At 23.9% G+C, this 21,932-nt stretch overlaps 2 protein-coding genes across 3 annotated transcripts; both read right to left on the bottom strand.

The window, feature by feature from the left end:
* Positions 1–406: 406 nt before the first annotated feature.
* On the bottom strand, positions 407–19,028 carry LOC412842 (sorting nexin-8). 2 transcript variants are annotated; one of them, XM_026443796.1, is made up of 10 exons: positions 18,763–19,028; positions 18,002–18,129; positions 6,341–6,473; positions 3,924–4,117; positions 3,573–3,690; positions 2,960–3,419; positions 2,152–2,368; positions 1,294–1,482; positions 1,199–1,218; positions 961–1,075 (listed from the first exon to the last, which is right to left on the bottom strand). In XM_026443796.1, exons 1-10 carry the CDS (start codon positions 18,785–18,787, stop codon positions 1,054–1,056), a joined length of 1,506 nt encoding a protein of 501 aa, XP_026299581.1. In that variant the 5' UTR covers positions 18,788–19,028; the 3' UTR covers positions 961–1,053. The 2 variants fall into 2 exon arrangements, with proteins under 2 accessions (XP_396294.3, XP_026299581.1); XM_396294.7 differs by lacking the exon at positions 1,199–1,218 and having other exon boundaries at positions 407–1,075; positions 18,763–19,026.
* A 350-nt stretch (positions 19,029–19,378) lies between these two features.
* On the bottom strand, positions 19,379–21,872 carry LOC725050 (UPF0193 protein EVG1). Its single transcript, XM_001120946.5, has 6 exons — positions 21,729–21,872; positions 20,699–20,807; positions 20,307–20,440; positions 20,117–20,213; positions 19,757–19,894; positions 19,379–19,682 (listed from the first exon to the last, which is right to left on the bottom strand). The coding sequence occupies exons 2-6, from the start codon at positions 20,793–20,795 to the stop codon at positions 19,462–19,464; spliced, it is 687 nt and encodes a 228-aa protein (XP_001120946.2). The 5' UTR covers positions 20,796–20,807; positions 21,729–21,872; the 3' UTR covers positions 19,379–19,461.
* Positions 21,873–21,932: the final 60 nt, after the last annotated feature.

Here is a 21,932-nt window from a genome sequence, read left to right as displayed (position 1 = left end):
ATAATCTAAGAATATAAATTTAAATGTGTGGAAATTATTTCATCAATAGTTTAAATTAATTTAATAAATGTTCACATAGATTTATCTCTTGAATATTTTTCATTAAAGTGTATTAATAATACGTATTTTTAAAACATAACTTTTGATACAATAATTTTTTATCTTAAAACTTACATTTTTAGATTACATTCAAATATTATAAAATGATAAAAAAAAAAATTAAAAATTTCATATCTATCAAAAAATAAAGATTAAGCTTGAATTCTTTTAATAAAATTAATTTTTTTTTTTTTTAATAAAATTTGATAATAAATAATGTTTTTGTTAATATTTTAAGATATAATAAAAAAATAATCTCAAAAAATTTTTAATTCAATAGGAACGTGAAAGTAAATTTATGATACGATTATACAATAACAATATATTTTTTAGCAGTACATAATGACGTATATAAATGTATGTAAAATGTAAAATATACCGTATATGCACGATCAACGTGTCGTACGGGATGTGTTAACACTTGTCAGACTTCTAAATCATATATATATATAAAAAAAAAAAAAAAAAAAAACAATGTTTCGGCAAAAACAAATTATTTACAATGCTTAATATTTTTACACAGGTATTTTATCCATCATAATTATCCATTCTTTACAAAAAAAAAAGCATCACTTATTTTATATACAATATTATATCCTCGTTTAACGAGTATCGGTCAACTCATAAAATATATTAAGTACACAACAAGGAATGTATCAAAAAGTCTTCGAATTCTATGTGTTTAAAATATAATAGAATGTACAACATATTTTTTATAATTATGTATTGCACCCCTGCTCTTTTTTTTTTCTAAATGATTCATTGAATATATTCGTTTAAATATATAAATTCAACATGGGTGTTTTACAATCGTATATTATAATAATTTTGCGGTTTTTTTCTTATTAGAACAAATCTTACCTTATAATAAAATGAAGCTTTTTTTCCGCTATGAAATACCATTCGATCCATTAGTTGATTTTTCTGGTAAACACTTCATGATTGTAGGTTCTATTAACTTCCATACTTCAGCGAGCTGAAGCATTTTAAATATTATTTATTTAAAAATTTAATAAAAATCTACTTTTTTATAATTTCATCTTGATATATTCACAAAGAATTACAATTAAACTTTTTTTAATTAATAAATGATACTTACCAAATTTTTATTTTCTTTATCTTTTTGATAGCATAAAACATGCAATTAAAAATTACGATATTTAAAATATGTTATGAACAGTAAAGAAATCTTACCTCAGAATGACCACGAATTTGAACATTGACAAGGCTTTGTAAAACTGTGGCAAGTATTTCTAAATGAGCATGAACGAGTTGCGTTTCCATATGTAAACAGTGCAACGAAAAACAATTTCGCAATTCGACGTTTGCAATCACTGATTCTTGAGCAACCATTTTATTTTCCAGATATTCGACTGTGTCACTCTATAAATAAAAGAAAATTTGATGTGTTAAAACGGCCGATAATAACATTATTTTTCATCATTTTTATTTAGTCATAAAGTAAGAGTAATCAAGAATTTTTATAATAATAAATAGTGAAAAATTATTCATATATCCATTTTTTTAAAACAGAAACTTACTCATGGTGTAATTTCCAATATTCTTTAAAGAATATCTTTAAGGAGTGAATTAACAAAAGTTTTTTATAAAAGTATTTATAAAAAATAATGGAAATTTTGATAGCTTAAAAAACACTTCAAATCTAAATTATTTGCTTATGAATTCAATATTATTTCTTTTATTAATACTCTAGTATAATTCTAACTTACTTTATAATTTATAATTATAGATAATAATATTTGTGATAATCAATATAAAAGAGCAAGACTTGTTGAAATGTGACATGTGACATGCATCAGCTTGTTTTCAATTGGAATGAATTATGTAAGACGATATAAGCTCGAAGAGATATATTATCACATTTTTCCTCTGGCATTAACATAAAAGACCTTGAGCAATTTCCGAATAATCATGTAATGACCGCACATGGTAACAATGAATTGAGTTAAGTCACCGGATAAATATATGTATTTCTTAAGGCTGTATATAAATCATATACCTTTGAACCATTTTCTTGAAGGATTTACTTACGTCAGTTCCTCGTATCACGCCTTGCATTTGCCTCTTCTTTAAAGATAACATTGTAGATAATGCACGCTGATGATCAGCACTTACTCCACGTTCATGCCTTTCGCACAGGATTCTATGCGCTACTAGAACGTCTAAGAGAAGATTCAGCCTTTCACATACCATTGTTTCCTCTCTAACTGCTTGTTGAAGAGCTCTCGTTGAGAGTAAGTTGAATTCTCTGAAAATAAATTAAATTATGTTAAATGAAGTTATATTTTGAAGTAAATAATGAATTACTTTCGATTGAGATATTTATTACAAATATAAATTAGGATATTTAATAATTGAGATTTTATAAAACTGGAAGGCATCTATATTTATTAAATATTAATAAGATAAGATTTAATTGCATTTATTTTCATTCATCATCTTAATATTTAATTACGTGAATTTTTTTGTAATAATATTTGCTGATTAAATCAGTTTAAATTGGACATAAATTAGTTAAGTTAAAATTCTTATTTCTTTATTATTTATATAATCAAGTTATGCAACTACTGTACGTATAATACAAATATACTGTATGTATAATACAAGTATAATAGAAAAAATTAAAAATGTTGAAGTGAACGGAATATATTACTTTGAAATAATTTGCAGTAATAATTTATCATTTCTTTATATAATCAAATTTCTATATATATAATAAGATTCTTGCTGTATACTTTTCAATTCTAGGAATATTTTTTATAAAACTTCATTTTATACAAAAATTTAAAATGAAAGTTATTATTAACTCGCAAATAAATTCTTATATTATGATATTTACTTTGAAATTATGTGAAAACCCTTTTTCATTTCTTGCCAAATGGTGGAACCACCAGTAGCCCAAGTAGTGGTACCATGAGGTTCCGAGGCCAAATTGCTTAATTGTGTGCCCAATTCCGCCATGTCTACCGCATAACTATGCGATCTAATTGCCAGACAATCAGCAATATTCTTTAATCGTGAAATTCCAAGGAGTATTACTCTTATCTGGTCGCGACTGTTTGCGAATTCGGTTAACGTTTCTGGTGGCACCAATTCCTTTGCCCTCGACGATAATTCTGATGTTGCAAATTCATCAGGCACTCTCCTAAATACTTCGCGAATTTTATGTTGCGTTTCTTCACCAGTATATGTAAAGAAAAATTGTACGATATGGTCTTTGCTCACTACAGGATGACGAGCGATTACGGTGAGAAATCTTAATAAGGACCGTCTTCTTTCTTCCAGAAATTGAGAATCCGCTATAAATATATATTATATATTATATATTTAATACAAGTATATATTTTAATTAGTAATCAATCGATAAGAAAAAAGGAAAGAGAAACAAAGGATATTTAGAATAATAATTTTTAATATATTTTATGTTGATTTTTCTTGATTTATAATTTTACCTCCTACTATTTTTTTTGGTGGTAACTTCGGTATCAACCTGTATGGAAATCTTGCCAAGAGAAGCTCGTGCAACGATACGAAATCGTTGTAACGTCTATAAACAATGGAGTTGAATCTCTGAAAATAAAAAATGTTTTCAATAATATTTTATAATTGAGTCTGTCTTAAAAAAATGTATATATTTTTCAGAATAATTATTAATTGATATTTCAAATTAATAATATTTATTAGTTTTTTAATATTTAAGATATAAAATTATTAATATAATATATATTAGAAATATTAACGTAATAAAAATTAAAATTAAGAATATGATTATAAAAAGTAAGAAAAAAATAAGAAAAAAATACCTTGCTGGTCACTTGGTATTCCACATGTTTCAAAAAGATTCCCTTCTTTTCAGGCACTAAGTTTACCTCTATTGTATCCAAATTGCATATATCCGAGTAAGTGAGATTCAATTTAGCTGGATTGCTACCTTTGTGCAATCTTTGAGCTAAAAGTGTTACCTCAGAGAGATCACCCAGAACAGGAACAGGTAATTCTAACGAAAAAAGAAAAAAGAAATTTAAAAAGAGTTCAATTGAATAAAATGAACCAATTGTAACAAATTGTAACAAATCTATAATTTACGAAACTCTGAAAAAGCAAGCGAATACATAATAATACTATATTATTTCATGTATCTTTTATATATTTATCTTTGCTATATTTATTTTATGTTATTTATTGTTATTTTGTATTATATAAGTTTTCAATAAAATATCTATTGTGGTGAGATCACATGTTGTTAATTTAGATCACATGTTTTAATTTTTTTCTGCTATTATTTTTTTAATGTGAAGGATAATCTTAATTGTAGCCGTAATTTCGATATTGAAAAATGTTTTCTTGATCTGTGATACTTTGTTATAAATAAGCGATATATTTTGTTTTGTTAATCATTTTTGATTGCTTTTTTGCGATTCTACTTCTTATGTAATAAGATACATTGTAAGAAAATTCTTGAAAAGAATTAAAAAAAATTCTTAAGAAAAAGTACAAGGAATTGGACTTTTGTTGAAATAATTTTTTAAAAATAATTTCTTTATTGATATGTATTATTATATTTTTGTAATAATATAAAATCATATTATAGATTTATTTTATATCTTATTAATATTTTAAATATAAGTTTATTAATAAATTTAATATTGAAAATAATTGCTAAATATTAGTAAAAATAGAAAGTATATTGTAAAATTTTGGATGAAAACTTTTGTAAATTTAAATTCTTTTTATATAAATCCGCAATCTATTAATCACCAACAAAAAGTAAAGAAAGATATATGAGCAAGTATTGCAAATAAAATAAAACTTATGAATTATGCAGCATGTTATGCGATATATCCATGCAAATAATACGATAATAATACATTGTTAATCATACTTAACAACATTATTGCTGTAATTTGAATAAATTATATAAATTCATTTTAATTAAAAATTATTAAATTAATATATTCTCACGATATTGTAAAAATTTTTATTGTTATTACGTGTTAAATAATAATAATAAAATATTTTTATTTAATTTTAATATATATTATTTATATTATATATAAATATATACATACAATTTTAATTTAATAAATTATTAAAATGTAGAAAATGTTAGTTATTATAATTTGCAATGTATTATTGAAATCAATATTATTTTACACGTTCCACAAATCCATTTTAAAAAGTCCAATTAATTTTGATTATAGATGACGGTGTTCGCAGAATGAATGCGAGGAAGAAGGATAATCGGAAGAACGGTGCACTTCCGGTGAACCGCTTTCGACCGTGATAAACGTCGACGTCTTTTTCATGATAAGAGAAACAAAGACTAATTGTATTGGTCAGTGACACTTTAAAAAAGCGGATCTCTTTGAACTGATGTTGGTAAGTTTTTGTATTATCAGAATTTCACGTATGATAACGAATCAATTATAGTATTTATATTCAATAGTGGTAGTTAAATTCTGTTATCTGTCGAGAAGAGTATTAAAAATGTGTTTATTTTATTCTCCATTAAAATTTATTCTCTATGGAATATCACGACATTTCTGATTATCTTTGAGTACTCTTTTTTTTCCTTTTCTTTTTTTTTTCTTTTAAATAAAATATAGTAATATATATATTTTCTTTTAAATAAAATTAGGATTTTTGAAATTACAAATTTCTGATTATGTATTTAAATATAGATTTGTAAACTTTGTTGAAAAAATTTGTTTCTGCCGCTTTTTCAAACATAAAACACAATTTTTAAACATAATTTTTTTTTATAGATAAAAACGAAATCGAATAAATAAAAATTGTATTTAAATATTAATAAAAAGTTTTATTAAGTGTTCTTATATTCCCAAAATTTATGATTATAAAGTATTTCAAATTCTATTAATATTCTAAAACTTCGGTTATTGTACGATAAGTTATCTCTTTTGATTCTTTGGAAATCATTAAATAAACAAGAGTAAATTCTATTGAAATATGTATGCACATCTAAAATCTTATTGAAAGCAAAAAATATTCGTTAAATATAAATGTAAAAAAATATGAAAAAATATGAACAACAATAAAAAGTGCAACATTGCTATAATATTTTATTTAAATTTTTAATTTCTAGATACTATAGATCAACATATATTAATATCGTATTTATGTCAATATTGAGATTGCATTTATGATGTTGATAATTGTGAATAAATATGCAACGATAATTTTGAAGAAATATACAACGAACCTTGAGATTCAGAGTTCTCCAGAAGTTTATCACTTGGGTGCTTTCCTTGCTGGGCAAATGCGACTAGAGCAAGGCCCTTGTACAATCCGCTTCTAGTCAGATAACCCGTTTTGCTGTCCACCAGTTCCCATATCTAATTATAGAAAAAAAAAAAATAGTTTAAAATAATATTTATAAACTAATTTTTTATTTTTTTTTTCAAGAATATTAATTATTTCATCTATGTTAATTTTAAATTTTTCATAATTATCATAAATTTATAGGGATTAAAAAATAAATATTTAAATAAAATATAAAAAAAAGAAATAATCTTAATAAATATCGTTCAAGAAAAATTTGGAAATGTTTTGAGAATATTCAAATATTTGGAGTTCACTGAATTGAGAAAGAATAACAAGAATAACTTTATATCTTTATATAAATATACATTAATTCTTCGCAACATATTTCAATTTCAAACTTAATTCAACATGATGTTTTAAATCCATAAAATCAAATATTTGCAAAAATTTCAATAAAGAATGTTTGATTTCGATATTTGAAATTATTCTTATCGCATTTAATTATGGAACGATAATCACATATGTTTACAGTTAAAATATTCAAGGTATCCAAATATTTCTCAAATATAACGTTATATTTAATGCAATTTTAAAATAATTACAATCCAAATTACATTAAATCAAGTAAAAATGTATGATCCACTGTTGCGTGAGAAGAATCTATTACATTTCACCGTGTAATTATAATTATTTAATAATATATTGTAAATATTTGTGAAATAATTTTATAGTAGACGGTGCATGAATTAGCTTATTTGCTTAATAGCACTATTTCTCATGGAAATTTTAATAGATTCAACAGTTTTATCTTAATTAAAAAAGATTGTACATTTACATAATGAATTATTTACAAATCTTCTCTTCATCCAGTAATCGTTTTAATATTTTTGCCAAGAAAAGTTCCACATCGACAATTTTCTTCGTTGTCAAGAAGATGATTCTCACGCTTTGCCAATAAGGAATTCAATCAAGGTTGAATTTAATAGTGATGAGTCTCCTCATCATTGAACCGCATCTTTTGCATTCCTATCTGCTAATCGTATATATATTTTTCATTTATTATATAATTGAGTAAACATATATTAATTATTTAATTTATTATTTCATGGAAGTTTAAAAAATAAATAATTTAAAAATAAATAAATAACTTATACAATATTTTAAGTAATTTTAACTTATTTTTCCATATAAAACTTAATAAAATAAATTAAAAATCACAAATAGAAATTAATGAAAATTAAATATTCATTTCGAGTTTTTTTTTATTCAAAATTTCACATAATTTTTTTGCAAAATATTTTTCTTTGTAAAGTAGTAGTTTCAATTTTCTCAAATATTTTTTATTTCTTATTATTTTCATTTTTTATTTTTGCAAAAATCTTCAAGTCACAATAAAGAAACACGCACTCGATGAAAATAATCAATTCTTCGAATGATAGTGCTTTAAATTGATTATTTCGAATGCAATAAAAATTATTACTTCTGTATTACGTTTTACTATATATTTCTTGATTCAAAATAACACGATAAATACAAATTGAAGTTTGAAAGGCACGCCTAGCAGAAAATAACACGGTTGCGTAAAAGGTGCGCGGGAAAATTGTAGAACAGGTTTACAGGGAAAATCATGAGAAAGACGAAAGAAGATTTATTCTATATGAATATAATTTTCTTGACATGAAAATACCAAAAATAAAAATTCAAGATTGTACAAAATAATTTCTCTTTTGTAATTCATTAAAATTTTATTATCCAAATCCAATCCAATTTGTGAAATATTGTTATTATTATAACAAGTGTCTATGAATCAATCCTGAAAAAAAATTTATTTTAAGTGATAATTTAAAAATAATTATTTCATATGATATTAATTATCACTAATTAATTATTAAATAAATAATCAATTGCCATATTTTGTATTTGATTAAAGAATTTAAAATATTTGAACGTAATATTTATTTTTTTATTGTTCTCTAAAATGAATAATATCGAACGATAAATGTAGTAATTAAATTCAATAATATTAAATGACAAATAAAAGTAGCATTCAGTTTTATTATTATTAAAATCAAAATCAAAGAAGTATTTGAATAATAATAGAATTTAATGAGCAAGTGTAAATTTTATATATTTCATAAAATTTCAATAAACAATTTATATATAAAAAAAAATTCAAGCAAATATTCCAGAAGCATTTGAAGATCACATTATTTAATAAATCTAACTTACTTCACTTTATCACCATTTTCACATGTTTATAGATTATAAGATTAATAAAATCCAGTCAAAATATCAATAAATCTTACTTATAACTTACAAATCTCGTAATACGTTATTACTGTGCCTACGTATGTGCATCGTTTGTACATGTATTTGTAGGTTAATTAAAGGCAAGCAGAGCATTTATGCGAAAGACAGGGGATTTGATTCAATCTTAATGCGACGTAATCTGTATGATACACTCGACTAACGGTTCAACCTCGGTTAACACTGCGAACGAGTTCGAAGGATTAGGCCATAAATGAAAGTAACTGCATTCCGAGAATTTTTATACCTTGCTCCGCCATTTCGTCTCTCCTTCTTTCATTCCCACTACCTCTCTGTTCCTCGACGATCAGAGCACAAGTAGACGAGGAGATCGCACGTTTAGATTCTTCTCCAATACTAGAGAAACCACTAATCCTATGCTTCTCTTCGTAATCGAGCATTTCTATCCGGTGAAATATTAACACACAGCATTTTCGGGAAGAATACGATAATAAAAATGAGATTGACGCAAAGATTAATAAATTTTTCTTCGTGATGGAGATTTAGTGTTTTTACATTTTTTATTATCTTATTTTTCAATGAAAATTTTTAATATTTTCGTATTTTTAAAATGTTCCTTTATTATCTTCATTTGTTTATCAATAATGTGTCCGTACATTTTGATTTTTTTCTGTAAATTTATTTTCCAAATATTGATATTATTTAATTTCTGCGTAAACCTTTCTCAAAAATTCTTCCTGTTTTTACTATTATTGTTTTGTCTTATTTTTATTGTTCCATCTAATTCTTTATTTCAATTAGTTTTCTCTTCTTTTCTCTTCTTAAACAATGATTGACGTTCTTAAGACTTATCCCATCATGTCCAATGATACAAATCGTGAAAAGAAAATTTTAAATGTATTGAGTTATTACTCTCGTCAACATTCTTATTCAACCGTGTCGAATGATACGAATCGTCAAAAGAAAATTTTAAGTGTTAATGCATTGAGTTATTATCATCATATTGCATTTAATGTTGAAATTCTTCATCATGAAAATATTTATAGTCCTTTCGTTAAAACAGCTTGTTATTCTTCTAGAAACGGGTTTAATCATGTGCAGTTGTGCACCATGAAATTGTGGTTTGAATACATTCCCATTGTTAAAACTTGTTTTGTAAAGAAGCATTTATATTCTCGAGTCATTTATATTTTGAATACAAAGTAGACCGTTGAAGTAAAAGAATCAACAAGTTCATTTGTATTCTCATCGAAATATCGATTCCCGGAAGCAACTTGAAATACTTTAAATAAATATAATTATATTTATTTTCATGTTAAATGAAATTTGAATAAAATACAAATTGAAAGTTGTATGATTTAATTGAAATAAGAATGATCGAGCTGGAACAATTATACAAAAAATATTTCTTTCAATTTTACTAAAATAATTATATTAACTTAAAAAAAAATTATATAGATATATATTATATCTTAAATTTGTTGAAACGAACATTGTTTTATCTAAATTTTTTTATTTCGAAAAATTTGTTTAGAATAAGAAATTATATTTAAGTTTTAACTTTTCTTATAATTTTTTTATTTTTAATTAATTTTTAGAATTTCAAAGTTCCTTTTGAAAATCTGTGTAAATTCAAATAGGATCACTAAAATAGCTTACGAATTTTTTAAAAATATTTTAGATATTTAAATTAAAAAATCAATATTAAAACAATTTTATATATATATATAAAAGAAACAGATTTCACAAAAGAAAAATTACTGCGAAGAATTCAATAATTATGACTCAAGTTATCTCGTATAAGATCTCCAGCCTTAAAGGAAAGATATTTCAATTCTCAAGAATCCTTATATATCGAATCCCCATATATGTAAATTCATTTTCAGAAAGTTAATTCAACATTTGGATTAGGCTTGAATTAAAAACTGCCTTTGTAAAAAGAAGCAGAAGAAGGGTGCGTGCGAATGGGGCCACAACAAAAACGGAATAATGGGAAAAGGGAGAAAAGCGGGACGCGTTCGAACGTTAAACATGGTCGAACACAAAAGTGCACACAAGAGTGCACCGTGTCCTGCGCTTGTTCTCACTGTTCGAAAGCTACGGCTTCTTGTTTTCTCATCGGTTTCACGAGCATTATTAAACCATAATCGTTGATCAAGTTCACGTGATAGAGGAAACCACCAATGAAAAGTTCCTTGTTCGTGGTACGTGAAGTGTGAAACTGGTCTCTGAACAATCGACGCGAAAGCTGAGAGTCTGACACGTCACGACAGCTCGTCTTTTCAATTTTGATGATCCATCTCTCTCTCTTTCTCTCATTTCTTTTTCTCCGTCTTTCTAAATTCAATTGCATTTGAATCATATCGAAGAATTCACATCTGAAATACGATTACCGGTGAACCGATAATGCAGGCATTTTTCTATTTCATTTTCAATTTGTGTTTATAACTATATTTGTAAAACTCTTTATATTTATATAGATATATAATATTTCAAGGAAATTCACTTAAGTGTTATTAAGTAAAAAATCTTGATTGAAAATTTATTGATAACATATATTTATATGATTTACAAATGAGATTTCAAAAGTAGCAATATTTCATAGAATATTTATTACCCTTGTTTCAGATTGAATTTTATAAAATTTATTATATATATATATATATATATATATATATATATATATATATATATATATAAAACTTATACAAAAGACAAGAGAAATATGTTAAATTGAATTATGAAATGTATTTACACGAAATGGATAAATTAATTAAAATGAATAAATTAAAATAAATGAAAAAAACCAGAATATAAGTAAGAATAGGAATAGAATTAAATAGGAAGAGGAAATAAAACGATATATACTACCATTTATAAATTTAAAACTTATTTGATAAAAGGAGAACTTTGATCTTTTAATAAAAAAATATAAGTATATATTTTAAATTATTATATAATATCGAAATAAAATAAAAAATTGAATTTATAATTGTAGAGAATCTAAAATTAGAAATATTTCTTTTATAAATTATAAAATATATATCATTTTAATTTTATAAAAAGTAACTTGATAAGTCCAATTTTAATTGTTTTTTTTTAATTATTCTCCTGTAAAAATTGAAAACAACAAAGATTGAAGAAATATATAAACGATTAAATAAATAAAATATAATATAATATAATAAATAATGAGAAATATGAAATATAAAAAATACGAAGGAAAATATCAATAACAGGAAGAGGAAAGATGCGCATGTATCGTATAAAGCGCGAAACAACTGGAATGTCATTAAACAAAATTAGTCTCGTCCGTGACGGAAGAAAATCAGGGAAGGGAGATCGGTTCATGTGCACGATGGTTTTATCTCACGTGCATAGTACGTTCGTGTCGATCGTTGCATGGTACGCGTGTGAGGATCTTAACTACTTATAAATTATAAGCTTATCATCGGCCATTATTATTTATATATGTTAGTTTTTTAATTTATAATTTAACTTTTTAGATTTTTTTATGGAAATTTGATTATATTTTAAATGTAATGATTAATATAAGTATTAAAAATTCAATTAATTTCGAATTATTTGTTTATAGTTCTTATGATTCTTATTATGAAATAAATTTTATATTTTTTAATTTGAGACTTAAGATATAATTTAGTATCAGAAATTCAATACAAGTATTTTTACTTTAATTAAATATAACATTTTATTTTTAAATTTTTATTTATTTAAATCTAAAATATTTATTTTTTTTTTAAAAATAAAAATTTTAAATTATTATAATTGCACATGTATTATGTGATATTTCACAAGTTGAGTAATTTTTTTTATTTTTCCATTTAAGAACAAATGGAGCAACAGCCTTTGAATTTAAGATATCCATTTTTTACGTATAATTTTAAATATTCATTTCTAACTCTTGAGTAAAATTAAACGATGCATTCAAGACATAATTCAATAATCTTCTCTTTATTTACGAAAAATAAAAAAATAATTCTACTTTTATAATTATTTTATATCTTATTTTAATATACAAATTGCAAGATTTGTTTATTTGTAAATGAATAAATAACAATTTTTAAATATAATAATAAATTTATATATCTGAATAAATAAGATTTAATAAATATTCATATAAAAATTAAATTCAAACAGCGCATTTCCTTTCCATTTCGCTTCGGTCATTTTATTTCTATGCAACTTTCATTACATCAAACGATATTCTATTACATCATTGCGATAAGTGAAAAGCATTGAATTCACATCTTGAATACTTCAATATTCTTTACGTATTTTTGTAAAGCTTCAAAATCATTAAAACTTGACCCACTAAAAATGAAAGAGTTTTCATTAAAAAACCATAAAAAAAAAATTATAATAAATGGCAACTTTTCATATACAGTAAAACAATTATAAGTAAAATAATTTTTAAAAATGAAATGTTTAAAATAATGATTTAGTTTAACTAAAGAAACTTAAGAAAATATAAACATAAAAAGTAAGATATAAAATATAAAAATATTTATATAACAGAGACAAATGTGAATGAATGAAATACAAGAATGCAAATAATATCAATGACAATAAAATGAATGATAAAAAGTGTATAATATTACGTAAGACATATATATATGTACTTGTGTGAATGCAAAATTGTCAATTAGTGGTGTTAGTGGTTAACTATGTTATAAGCAATTAGGAAAGCAAAGAATGATTTTACACGATCATGCAAAGTATCATGCGCATCATTTCGTATCGGCCTATTTATAGTGACCCGCGATGACTAGCGATAAAGCAGCGACCCACGTAACGTTATTTTGATTGTGTCATTAGTCAATGAACGAGACGCGACGTTCAATCCCTGTTATGTACGCCGTATCATGTGTTGTGTCGTGACATGTCGTGTCGGCTTGTCGTTTCTAATTTCATCAATTATCATGCCTCTCGGATTTTTTTCAACCTGCATCTCGATGAACGTCATTGCGTGTCAAATTGGAACACAACAATATATATACTATTCGAGACACGTGAATTTTATACAGTGATTTTTTACAAATGTTTGAACACTATTTTAAGAAAATTAATAAATAAAATTCTTCATTTTAATTTTAATTTATTAGTTCAAAAAAAAAAGTCTCTTCATTCATGGATATAATTTATAACTGTAAAAAGATATTATCTAACATAATCTAATAATTATGAAAGAGACATATATTATTTTGCAAAATATACTGTAATAAATAGTTCATTAAAATTATAATAATCATTATCATTATAAATAGATTGCAAATATTTATACAATTGCACAAAATTTAAATATAGCAAATTATATATATATATTTTATTATTTATTATATATTTTATATAAAAAGAAATCTTTATGATTGATTGAAATAGTGAAATATATATAAATGTACAATATGCAAAATCATAATAAAATTTTCATAGAGGAAAATGTGATAAGATAATTTTTATCGACTTTGATTTACTAAAAGGCAATAAAATAAAATATAAAATAAAAAGAATAATTTTTTTCAAATTCAGAGATATAAGAATGTATAAATTGGAATCATTTTATTATGAAATAATAATACTTATCATTTATTGTAACAGTGTTTATTATAATAATGTATGAAAATGAAAAATTATAAAAGTTTGAAAAACATACGAATGACGTTTTATTCATTAGTGTATATAATTCATAGTGTATATATTCATTAGTACATAACTGAAAATCAGGAACAAAAGACGTTTATAGAACGATAATCTTTTGTTTACTGTTATTCTATACGTTTTTCAAACAGTTACAATGTAGATTGTATTCTTGTAATATTAATGAGAATATTTTTTTTTGTTTTTACCTATTTTTCTTAAAAATAATTTGTTTATGATTAATTTTAATAATTTATTAAAATTTTTCATCATATATATAATTAGAATTTTACATTCATATTTTTTCTTTGTTTATCAATAACGAATTATCTACAAATTTAAATAATTATATATTTTTATTTTTTTTTATCAACAAAAACGACCGTTAAATTATGTATATATAATAATATATAATTTATCATGTTAACCTTGTGGTTAAAAAACGGAAAATTTTCCTTCATAAATTCAAAAATTTAACAACCTAAATTTATGAAATTGTTAATACTTTTTTCAAATTTGAATCTTAACTTTCATTTCAATATTTTATTGATATTGTACTTAGTTTTATCGGGGATCAGATGATACTAAAAGTATTCGTCCCCTATTACTATGACTGATCCTTAATTGGACAATATTGAAGAAATATTGAAAAAAAAATTCTGTTGGACATCTTTATAAATTTCTTTATTTTAATAATAAATAAATATATATATATGAAACATTCGAAGATTGAAATTTAAATTTTCTTGAAATATCAATAATAACTATCAATATAAACTTTTATGATAAATATCTTTTAAATATTTAAAAGAACAACAGAAACATACATATTTTTCTATACATATATATGTATGTTCTATGTATAATATCCGATTAACTGATTATTTATTAATGTTTTATAAATTTTTTGAATTTTAAAAAAATCTTTATAAAAAATAAAAAATATTTTATATAGTCTTCACTTTAAATATATGAAAATAGCATTCAATATTTATAAGTTATATTATTGTAAAGTGTTTATAGTTGACCCTGCTATGCAATCTTCTATTATTACAAAGGGGCGTCCGTAGAGACTATCGTCAACGGGCGTGCTAATGATAAAATAATGATACTGTAACACAGCAGACACAGGATAATGTAATCTTCACAAAAAGAAATTTTATTCATTGACCTTAAAATAATTACGAGTGATAATCGGTTATCCATATGAATGATTGAAAAGTTTTTAAAATAAATGATAATTCAGACCGGTGTTTTTCAATTATCTTTGAGTTGCGATCCCCTTTGTTAATATTTAAACAATTTGCCTCTTACGACTCCCAAATGAATGTGATATTCCCATAAATGAAAGAAATTATGAAAATTAATTCAATTTTATTATTAATTTTGAATTATAATGATCTGATATGACTTATAATAATTATATTATTAAGAAGTGCTAAAGGTCATTAATTAAAAATGACAGCAATGATTTACCGATTAGTGATTAAATTAAAGCATGGAATTTTTAAAACAAAATAGTTTCAATTTATATAGATATAATTTTATATAAAATTTATATTTAAACAATAATATTAAAATAAATATTTTAGATAAAGGAATTTTGAATGAAGAATAAAGCTATTGCGAGAATGATATAAAAAGTAGCCTTGAAATTGCATAATCCTTTTAAAATAAACATCGTGTAAAATATACATAATTGATTTATTCAAGGACGAAACTATTGTAATTTTATCTTGTTCCATACTTTACAGTTTTATTTATTTAAAATATGTTTGCAACATTGGATGAAAAGTTATACATGCAGTTAATATTAAAAAAATATTTTTAAATGTCGAGAAAAGATATATCTTTTGAAATCATTCGTTAGTTAAATTAAATAAAAATTAGATATTGTATGAAAATCTTACTTTAAAAATATTAAAGCTTTAAACAAATAATGAAAACTAATTTTAAATATATTAATTACTTTATTAATAAATATGAAATATTTTCATCATTTCATAATCATAAAAGATCCTAAAAAGCAGTTTCAATGAAATAATGTACGAAATAATTCAAAATATTTTAATATGCAATATTTTTGTATGTATTTTTAAAATTGAATTCTTAATAAATCATTAATCTAATGCAATATCAAAAGTATACAATTTCTTTTCTCTTTTTCTATTCAATTTTTCTAAATCAATTAATTTCTATTAAAATTAATCCATAAAAATAATTAATTTTTAAAATTCATTCTTTATCCAATAAATAATTGAATAGAACGCATCGTAAAACGTTGAATCATATCATAATAATGCGTATTTCATGTGACCTCAGTGACTCAGACATACCAAATAGCATACGACTAGAAATGATTGCATGATCTAAATCTTATTTGTTTTTCTTTTTTCTTTTTTTTTTGTGATAAAATAAGAACGATATATTTTCCGACATTTAATCATTGCTTCACAATAAAGAAAAGAAGAAAAAAAAAATTCTGAAACGGTTTTCCACGGGGAAAACCGCTATACGAGAAATGTATTCAAGCTATTATCTGTTTCGGGCACGTAGTTTGTGTACCGTTGTATGATTTCGTTTCGTTATCTAACCTCGTTAATGTATGTATGTATGTATGTATACGTACTGTATAATTTGTGTCAAGATGTGCGTTTGTCTAATAATGATCCATTTTATTCTTATAGGATAAATTGTATACGAAATGATCAAAGTAGATTTAATTATGAAAGAGGATCTTAGATGAATTAAGTGTTAAAAAAGAGATTAGATACTTCAGAATCACAAAAAGAACCATAAAGAAATTGAATATTTTGTAGTAACTTTTCTGTAAATTTTTTTAAATCTGAAACTGAAAAATAGAACTGTTAATATTATGAAAAAAAGATTGTCATTTAATATTAACAAAGTATACTATTCTAACATGGTTGATCTAGCAATAATTGTTTTTTCAATTTAAAAATAGTCACTTACTAATAGGAAGGATTTCTTAAGATTTTAATGATTCATCATTCTTTAGAAAATTCTAATAGTATATACAAAAATTTAATATTGATTAATATTGATTAATATTGATTGATTAATCATTTTTTTCAAACGTATTCATTAAGAACACAATATAAATTGTATGAAAATCAGCAATATTTCTCTTTATTATATTTCATTAAATTTTATTTAGCTTTAGAATTATTGATTAAAAATATGTACATAGTTTCATATTGTGTGCATAATAGCAACTATTTTAAACTAAAGTAAGCATATTCTATGAATTTTAAATTTAATAAAGGAACGAAGGAGTAAAATATCACATAATTAAAAATTCTAAATTGAATTGTTCTTTAAAATATTGATTAATTAAATTAAATTTAATTACAATTGTATATAAAATTGCATTATAAATTTAATTATAAAATTAAAAAAATGAATTTATTAATTTTAATTCAATTAAAAACGATTCTCATTTAATATGCATCAATGATTAACCGTCATCTGATACGGAAGAAGAGTTAATGCACTGCTACAGTGGTAGCATTAACCTAAGCGCGGCGTGCGAAGAAATTATAAAGTTAAAGGCACTGTACTCTCTCTTCTGTCTTTGTAGTTATAAGTATACTACGTACTAGTCACTGAACGATATGGGGGAAAGAGATAAGAACAAGATGAAAAGAAGACATACCTGGCTGAGAACGGAGCTACTCAGCTGGGATTTGACAAGAAGGGATTTAAACACCTCTCGTTCCACATTTCCACTCGTAGAAGAGCAAATCTTCTCGTAGACTTCTCTGTAGAACGCCGGTATGCAGCCTGGTTCGTATAGTGAAAAGAAGCAAAATAAAAAAAATATCACTTCGCGAGTAAAATTTCACTTTTCACAAAAATATAAATATTAAAGCTCGAAGAGAACAAATTAACTTTTATTCGAGTTTTACTCGAATAAAAATAGAAAAACATTAAATATTTATGATAAGAATTATTATTACGTAAATGTTAACTTAATGTTAACCTTAGATAATGAATGCAACAATTATATCGATAATCGATGTTACGAAATTACAATTTCAATAAATTCGATTAAATTTAAATAGCTATTCTTAAGAAATATGATTATTCATGAAATAATAAGATAATAAGATTTTTTTAACGAATATTTCAATGATATTTTAAAACTTCACATATATAATATTTAAAAATTTGTTTATAATGAAATAAAATAAACGGAATGAAATATAAATAATGGAATGTTAAATTCACAAAAAGTATTAATAATTTATATAAATAAAACACAATATAAATATAATGCTATAATGAAAAAGAAAGAAAAAGGAAGAGCTACCGACGCTCGACAACATTAAAAGGGATACACGTTGCTCTTAAAAACCGGACGACCTCGGAAAGACCTTGTCAAAGGTGCGTACGGTACACGGGTTCATCATTTACCGAACGACAGATCGGTCGACGCCATATTGGATCACTTGTAGATCATCCGGGATCCTGCGAGATGATTGCACCGTTGCTTTTCGAAAATACAGTCACGTATACACAATCGTCTTTGAAACAATGTTCTAAGTAAACTCGCGTTGTATATTTTGATGAAATGACAATATGACTTGTCGGCAAGGTACCAACCACAACACAAATATACCAACAACATACGCCATTGCCGTGTGGCGCAAAACTGACGATCAGCGCGATTTCTCCGACCGGACCGTTCTTATTTCTCCCGCCGCGCATGCGCCCTCTCACACGTCCTACTTACACTAACGGTTGTATACATTTCAAGCGCGGGAAATTCTAATTCTATTATTGTGAATATAGATTTTAATTTTAAGAAAAAAAAAAGAAAATTACCTCATTATCTATGTAATTTTAAAATTATATAATTACTAATGACTATATGAATGTAAATCTACTAATGATTCATTAATAATTTAATGTATGTAAATGATTTATATATTTACATACTATTATATATACATACTTTACTATTATTTTAATTTTTTATCCGATTATTTTATTATATCTATTACTTCTCTTATCTAAAATATTATATAATACTGTAAAATATTATAAAGCTTGTAAAAAATATAAATTAGAGAATTGTATATAAAAGATTGAAAATTATAATTATAAAAATTATTAATTCTCATCAAGTTGTCCCAAAGGAAATGGTTTTGGCAATGGTTTCTCAAATTCTTTCATTTCCTTTCGAATTTCCTTGCATTTTTGCTTATCTATTGATTCAATCAATCGTAATTTATGCGCTACTTCTTGTTGTATTATAGGACGATATTTTTTGCCCATTCCAAGACATTCCATGTCACTTAAAAATTCCATTCTTTCTTGAATTCCACGTACCACTAAAAAATGGATAAAAAAAAGAAAAAGAAAAATTTAAATGCAGATATAATAAGTGTTTATTATATTAACTTACAATCATCAATAGGATCATTATCAGAAATATATGATTCTCGCCTTGTTTTATGAAGAATCTTTGATTCACGAGGAGTTTCTATATCTTTTCCATAAGCCATCATGCTTGCTAAATGACGCTTTTGCTTCTCTTTATTACCTATGTTTTAATGAAAAAGAAACAAGACATAGTTTTAGTTTATAATATTTTCTAAATTTGATTTCAAATCATAAATTTTATAAAATATGAAATTATCTGATTATATAAATAATATTATTTTATAAAAAATATATTTTATTATTATCATAAAGTTATTATATAATTTTATCAATATTTCTAATATAAAAATATATATATATAAATAAAATAATATGATCTTACGTAAAGGAGATAATCTTCTATATTGTTCTCTCTCATATGCGCCACTATTAACAATCATATCTTTTGATCGTTTCTTCCATACAGTCGGCATCAAAACCTATGCAATTTTATTAACTTATTTATATTTTAGTTATATATATGCATTTATTAATATTTTAATTAATATAATATCATAATCTATTTATCTTGCCTGATATTGTAAATTATGTTTATTTGCTTCCATTTTCGATTTTTCCATAACAGGTGGTAAAGATTCACCTTTATTGATCGCTTCCTGAATAGATTTTCTTTTCATCATACTTATTTTGGATTCTTGCATCAAAACTGCACAAAAATATTGATCAAAAAAAAAAATTAACACAAAATAATACATATTTCTTTACAAACGAGAAATCAAGATTTAGAGAATTTTTCTTTATAATAATTCTTTTTTAAATTCTTATTCATATTTCGTATTTTTAATTATGAAGAGAAGAAAAAAGAAAAATTATAAAAGATTAAAATAAAAATTTATTGAATAAAAGATTTAAAATTCATTCAATTAACCATACACAAATATATTAAATTTTTTATTTTACTTACGCTTCATTAAATTTTTTGTTTCCTCGCTGTATCTTGCTCTTGGCGGGTGATGAAACGCGCCCACTCCCATTTCCACTTTCTGATATTTTCGATCCATTTTTTTAACCTCCTGTAAAGATTAAATATTGAGGCTATCAACACGTGAACATGGTTTAATAGCTTCGAACGGATTGTCACAATTCGTGCCAGGAGAAAAAGACAAATGCGATACAAACGCGAATAAGGAATCCGCGTCGTGTCTCTATGGTTACTATTTGAAAATGATTCAACCTCAATCGAACCAACTTTCGAACTGCGATTCAAAAGTTTCACGACATTGCCAATAAACAGTTTAAATGGAATTTATTTCAATGATATATCGTAAAGTATCAGCGATTCGTTCCAATTGGAACGATTGTGAATATTTTAAAATAATATAAAACATTAATAGAATATTAATTATATATAATGTTTTACAATGATAGAAATTAAATTGTATGGAAGAAAAAAAAAGAAAAAAATTTATTGAGAATAAAATACCATTAAATAATATTTTCTTATTTTATACTTGAAAGTAATTTCCAAAATATTGTTTTAAAATTTTAAATCTACACATAAAAGAAATATATAAGCAATAAAGTAAGACATTTATATGAAAATTGATCTTATCACTCACGAATAATTTTCTACTATTATTTTAATATTCTATGACATTATTTAAAAATAATTAAATAATAAAATTTTCATAATGTGAGTCAAACAGCGATCTTTTAATTTCTGAAATAAAAATAAATAATTTTTATACCTGAAATCAATGTTATAAAAAAATATAGATTAAAAATTATTATTATTATTAATGATTATTAAATACAAAACGCGGAAAATCAATTTTATTATACAGAAAATTCCGAATGAAATATAATTTTTAAAATATAATTTTAATTTCAAATTAAATTTAATTTTTTAAAGTTTTTGATAATAGAAGATTTGAGTATTTAAATAGAAACATAAAATTGATTTTCAGCCAAAGAGATATATCTATAATACTCAACTTCAAACTGAAACACTTTCAATCACGAATTCACAAGATTGGAAATTAATTTTCTTTTATTAACTCAGATCTACGAGGTTGAAAATTAATCATTTTGCACAAGTAGCAATCAATGATCAATTGAGAACGGATGCACCTTGAAGGATGCGGTATTGGATTGGTCTGTGGTGCGCATGCCGTACAATCTATAGCTAAGGGTTACGT

This window comes from Apis mellifera, linkage group LG11 (genome assembly GCF_003254395.2).
Source record: "Apis mellifera strain DH4 linkage group LG11, Amel_HAv3.1, whole genome shotgun sequence".
Classification (NCBI taxonomy): Eukaryota; Metazoa; Arthropoda; class Insecta; order Hymenoptera; family Apidae; genus Apis; species Apis mellifera.
Note: the sequence above shows the minus strand (reverse complement) of the source record. Positions and strands in the feature narration are given on the sequence as shown.

Bases quoted from the DNA above. Each gene is read 5' to 3' on its own strand.
- LOC412842 (XM_396294.7), bottom strand. From the start codon at position 18,787: ATGGCGTCGACCGATCTGTCGTTCG. The intron at 3,691-3,923 runs GTATTTTTTTCT...TTTTATTTTCAG, and splicing joins AATACCAAGTGACCAGCAAG to AGATTCAACTCCATTGTTTA. The intron at 2,369-2,959 runs GTAAATATCATA...ATTTATTTTCAG, and splicing joins GGTTTTCACATAATTTCAAA to AGAATTCAACTTACTCTCAA.
- LOC725050 (XM_001120946.5), bottom strand. From the start codon at position 20,795: ATGGATCGAAAATATCAGAAAGTGGAAATGGGAGTGGGCGCGTTTCAT. The intron at 20,441-20,698 runs GTAAGTAAAATA...ATTTTTGTGCAG, and splicing joins AACAAAAAATTTAATGAAGC to TTTTGATGCAAGAATCCAAA. The intron at 19,895-20,116 runs GTAAGATCATAT...ATTAAAACATAG, and splicing joins TAGAAGATTATCTCCTTTAC to GTAATAAAGAGAAGCAAAAG.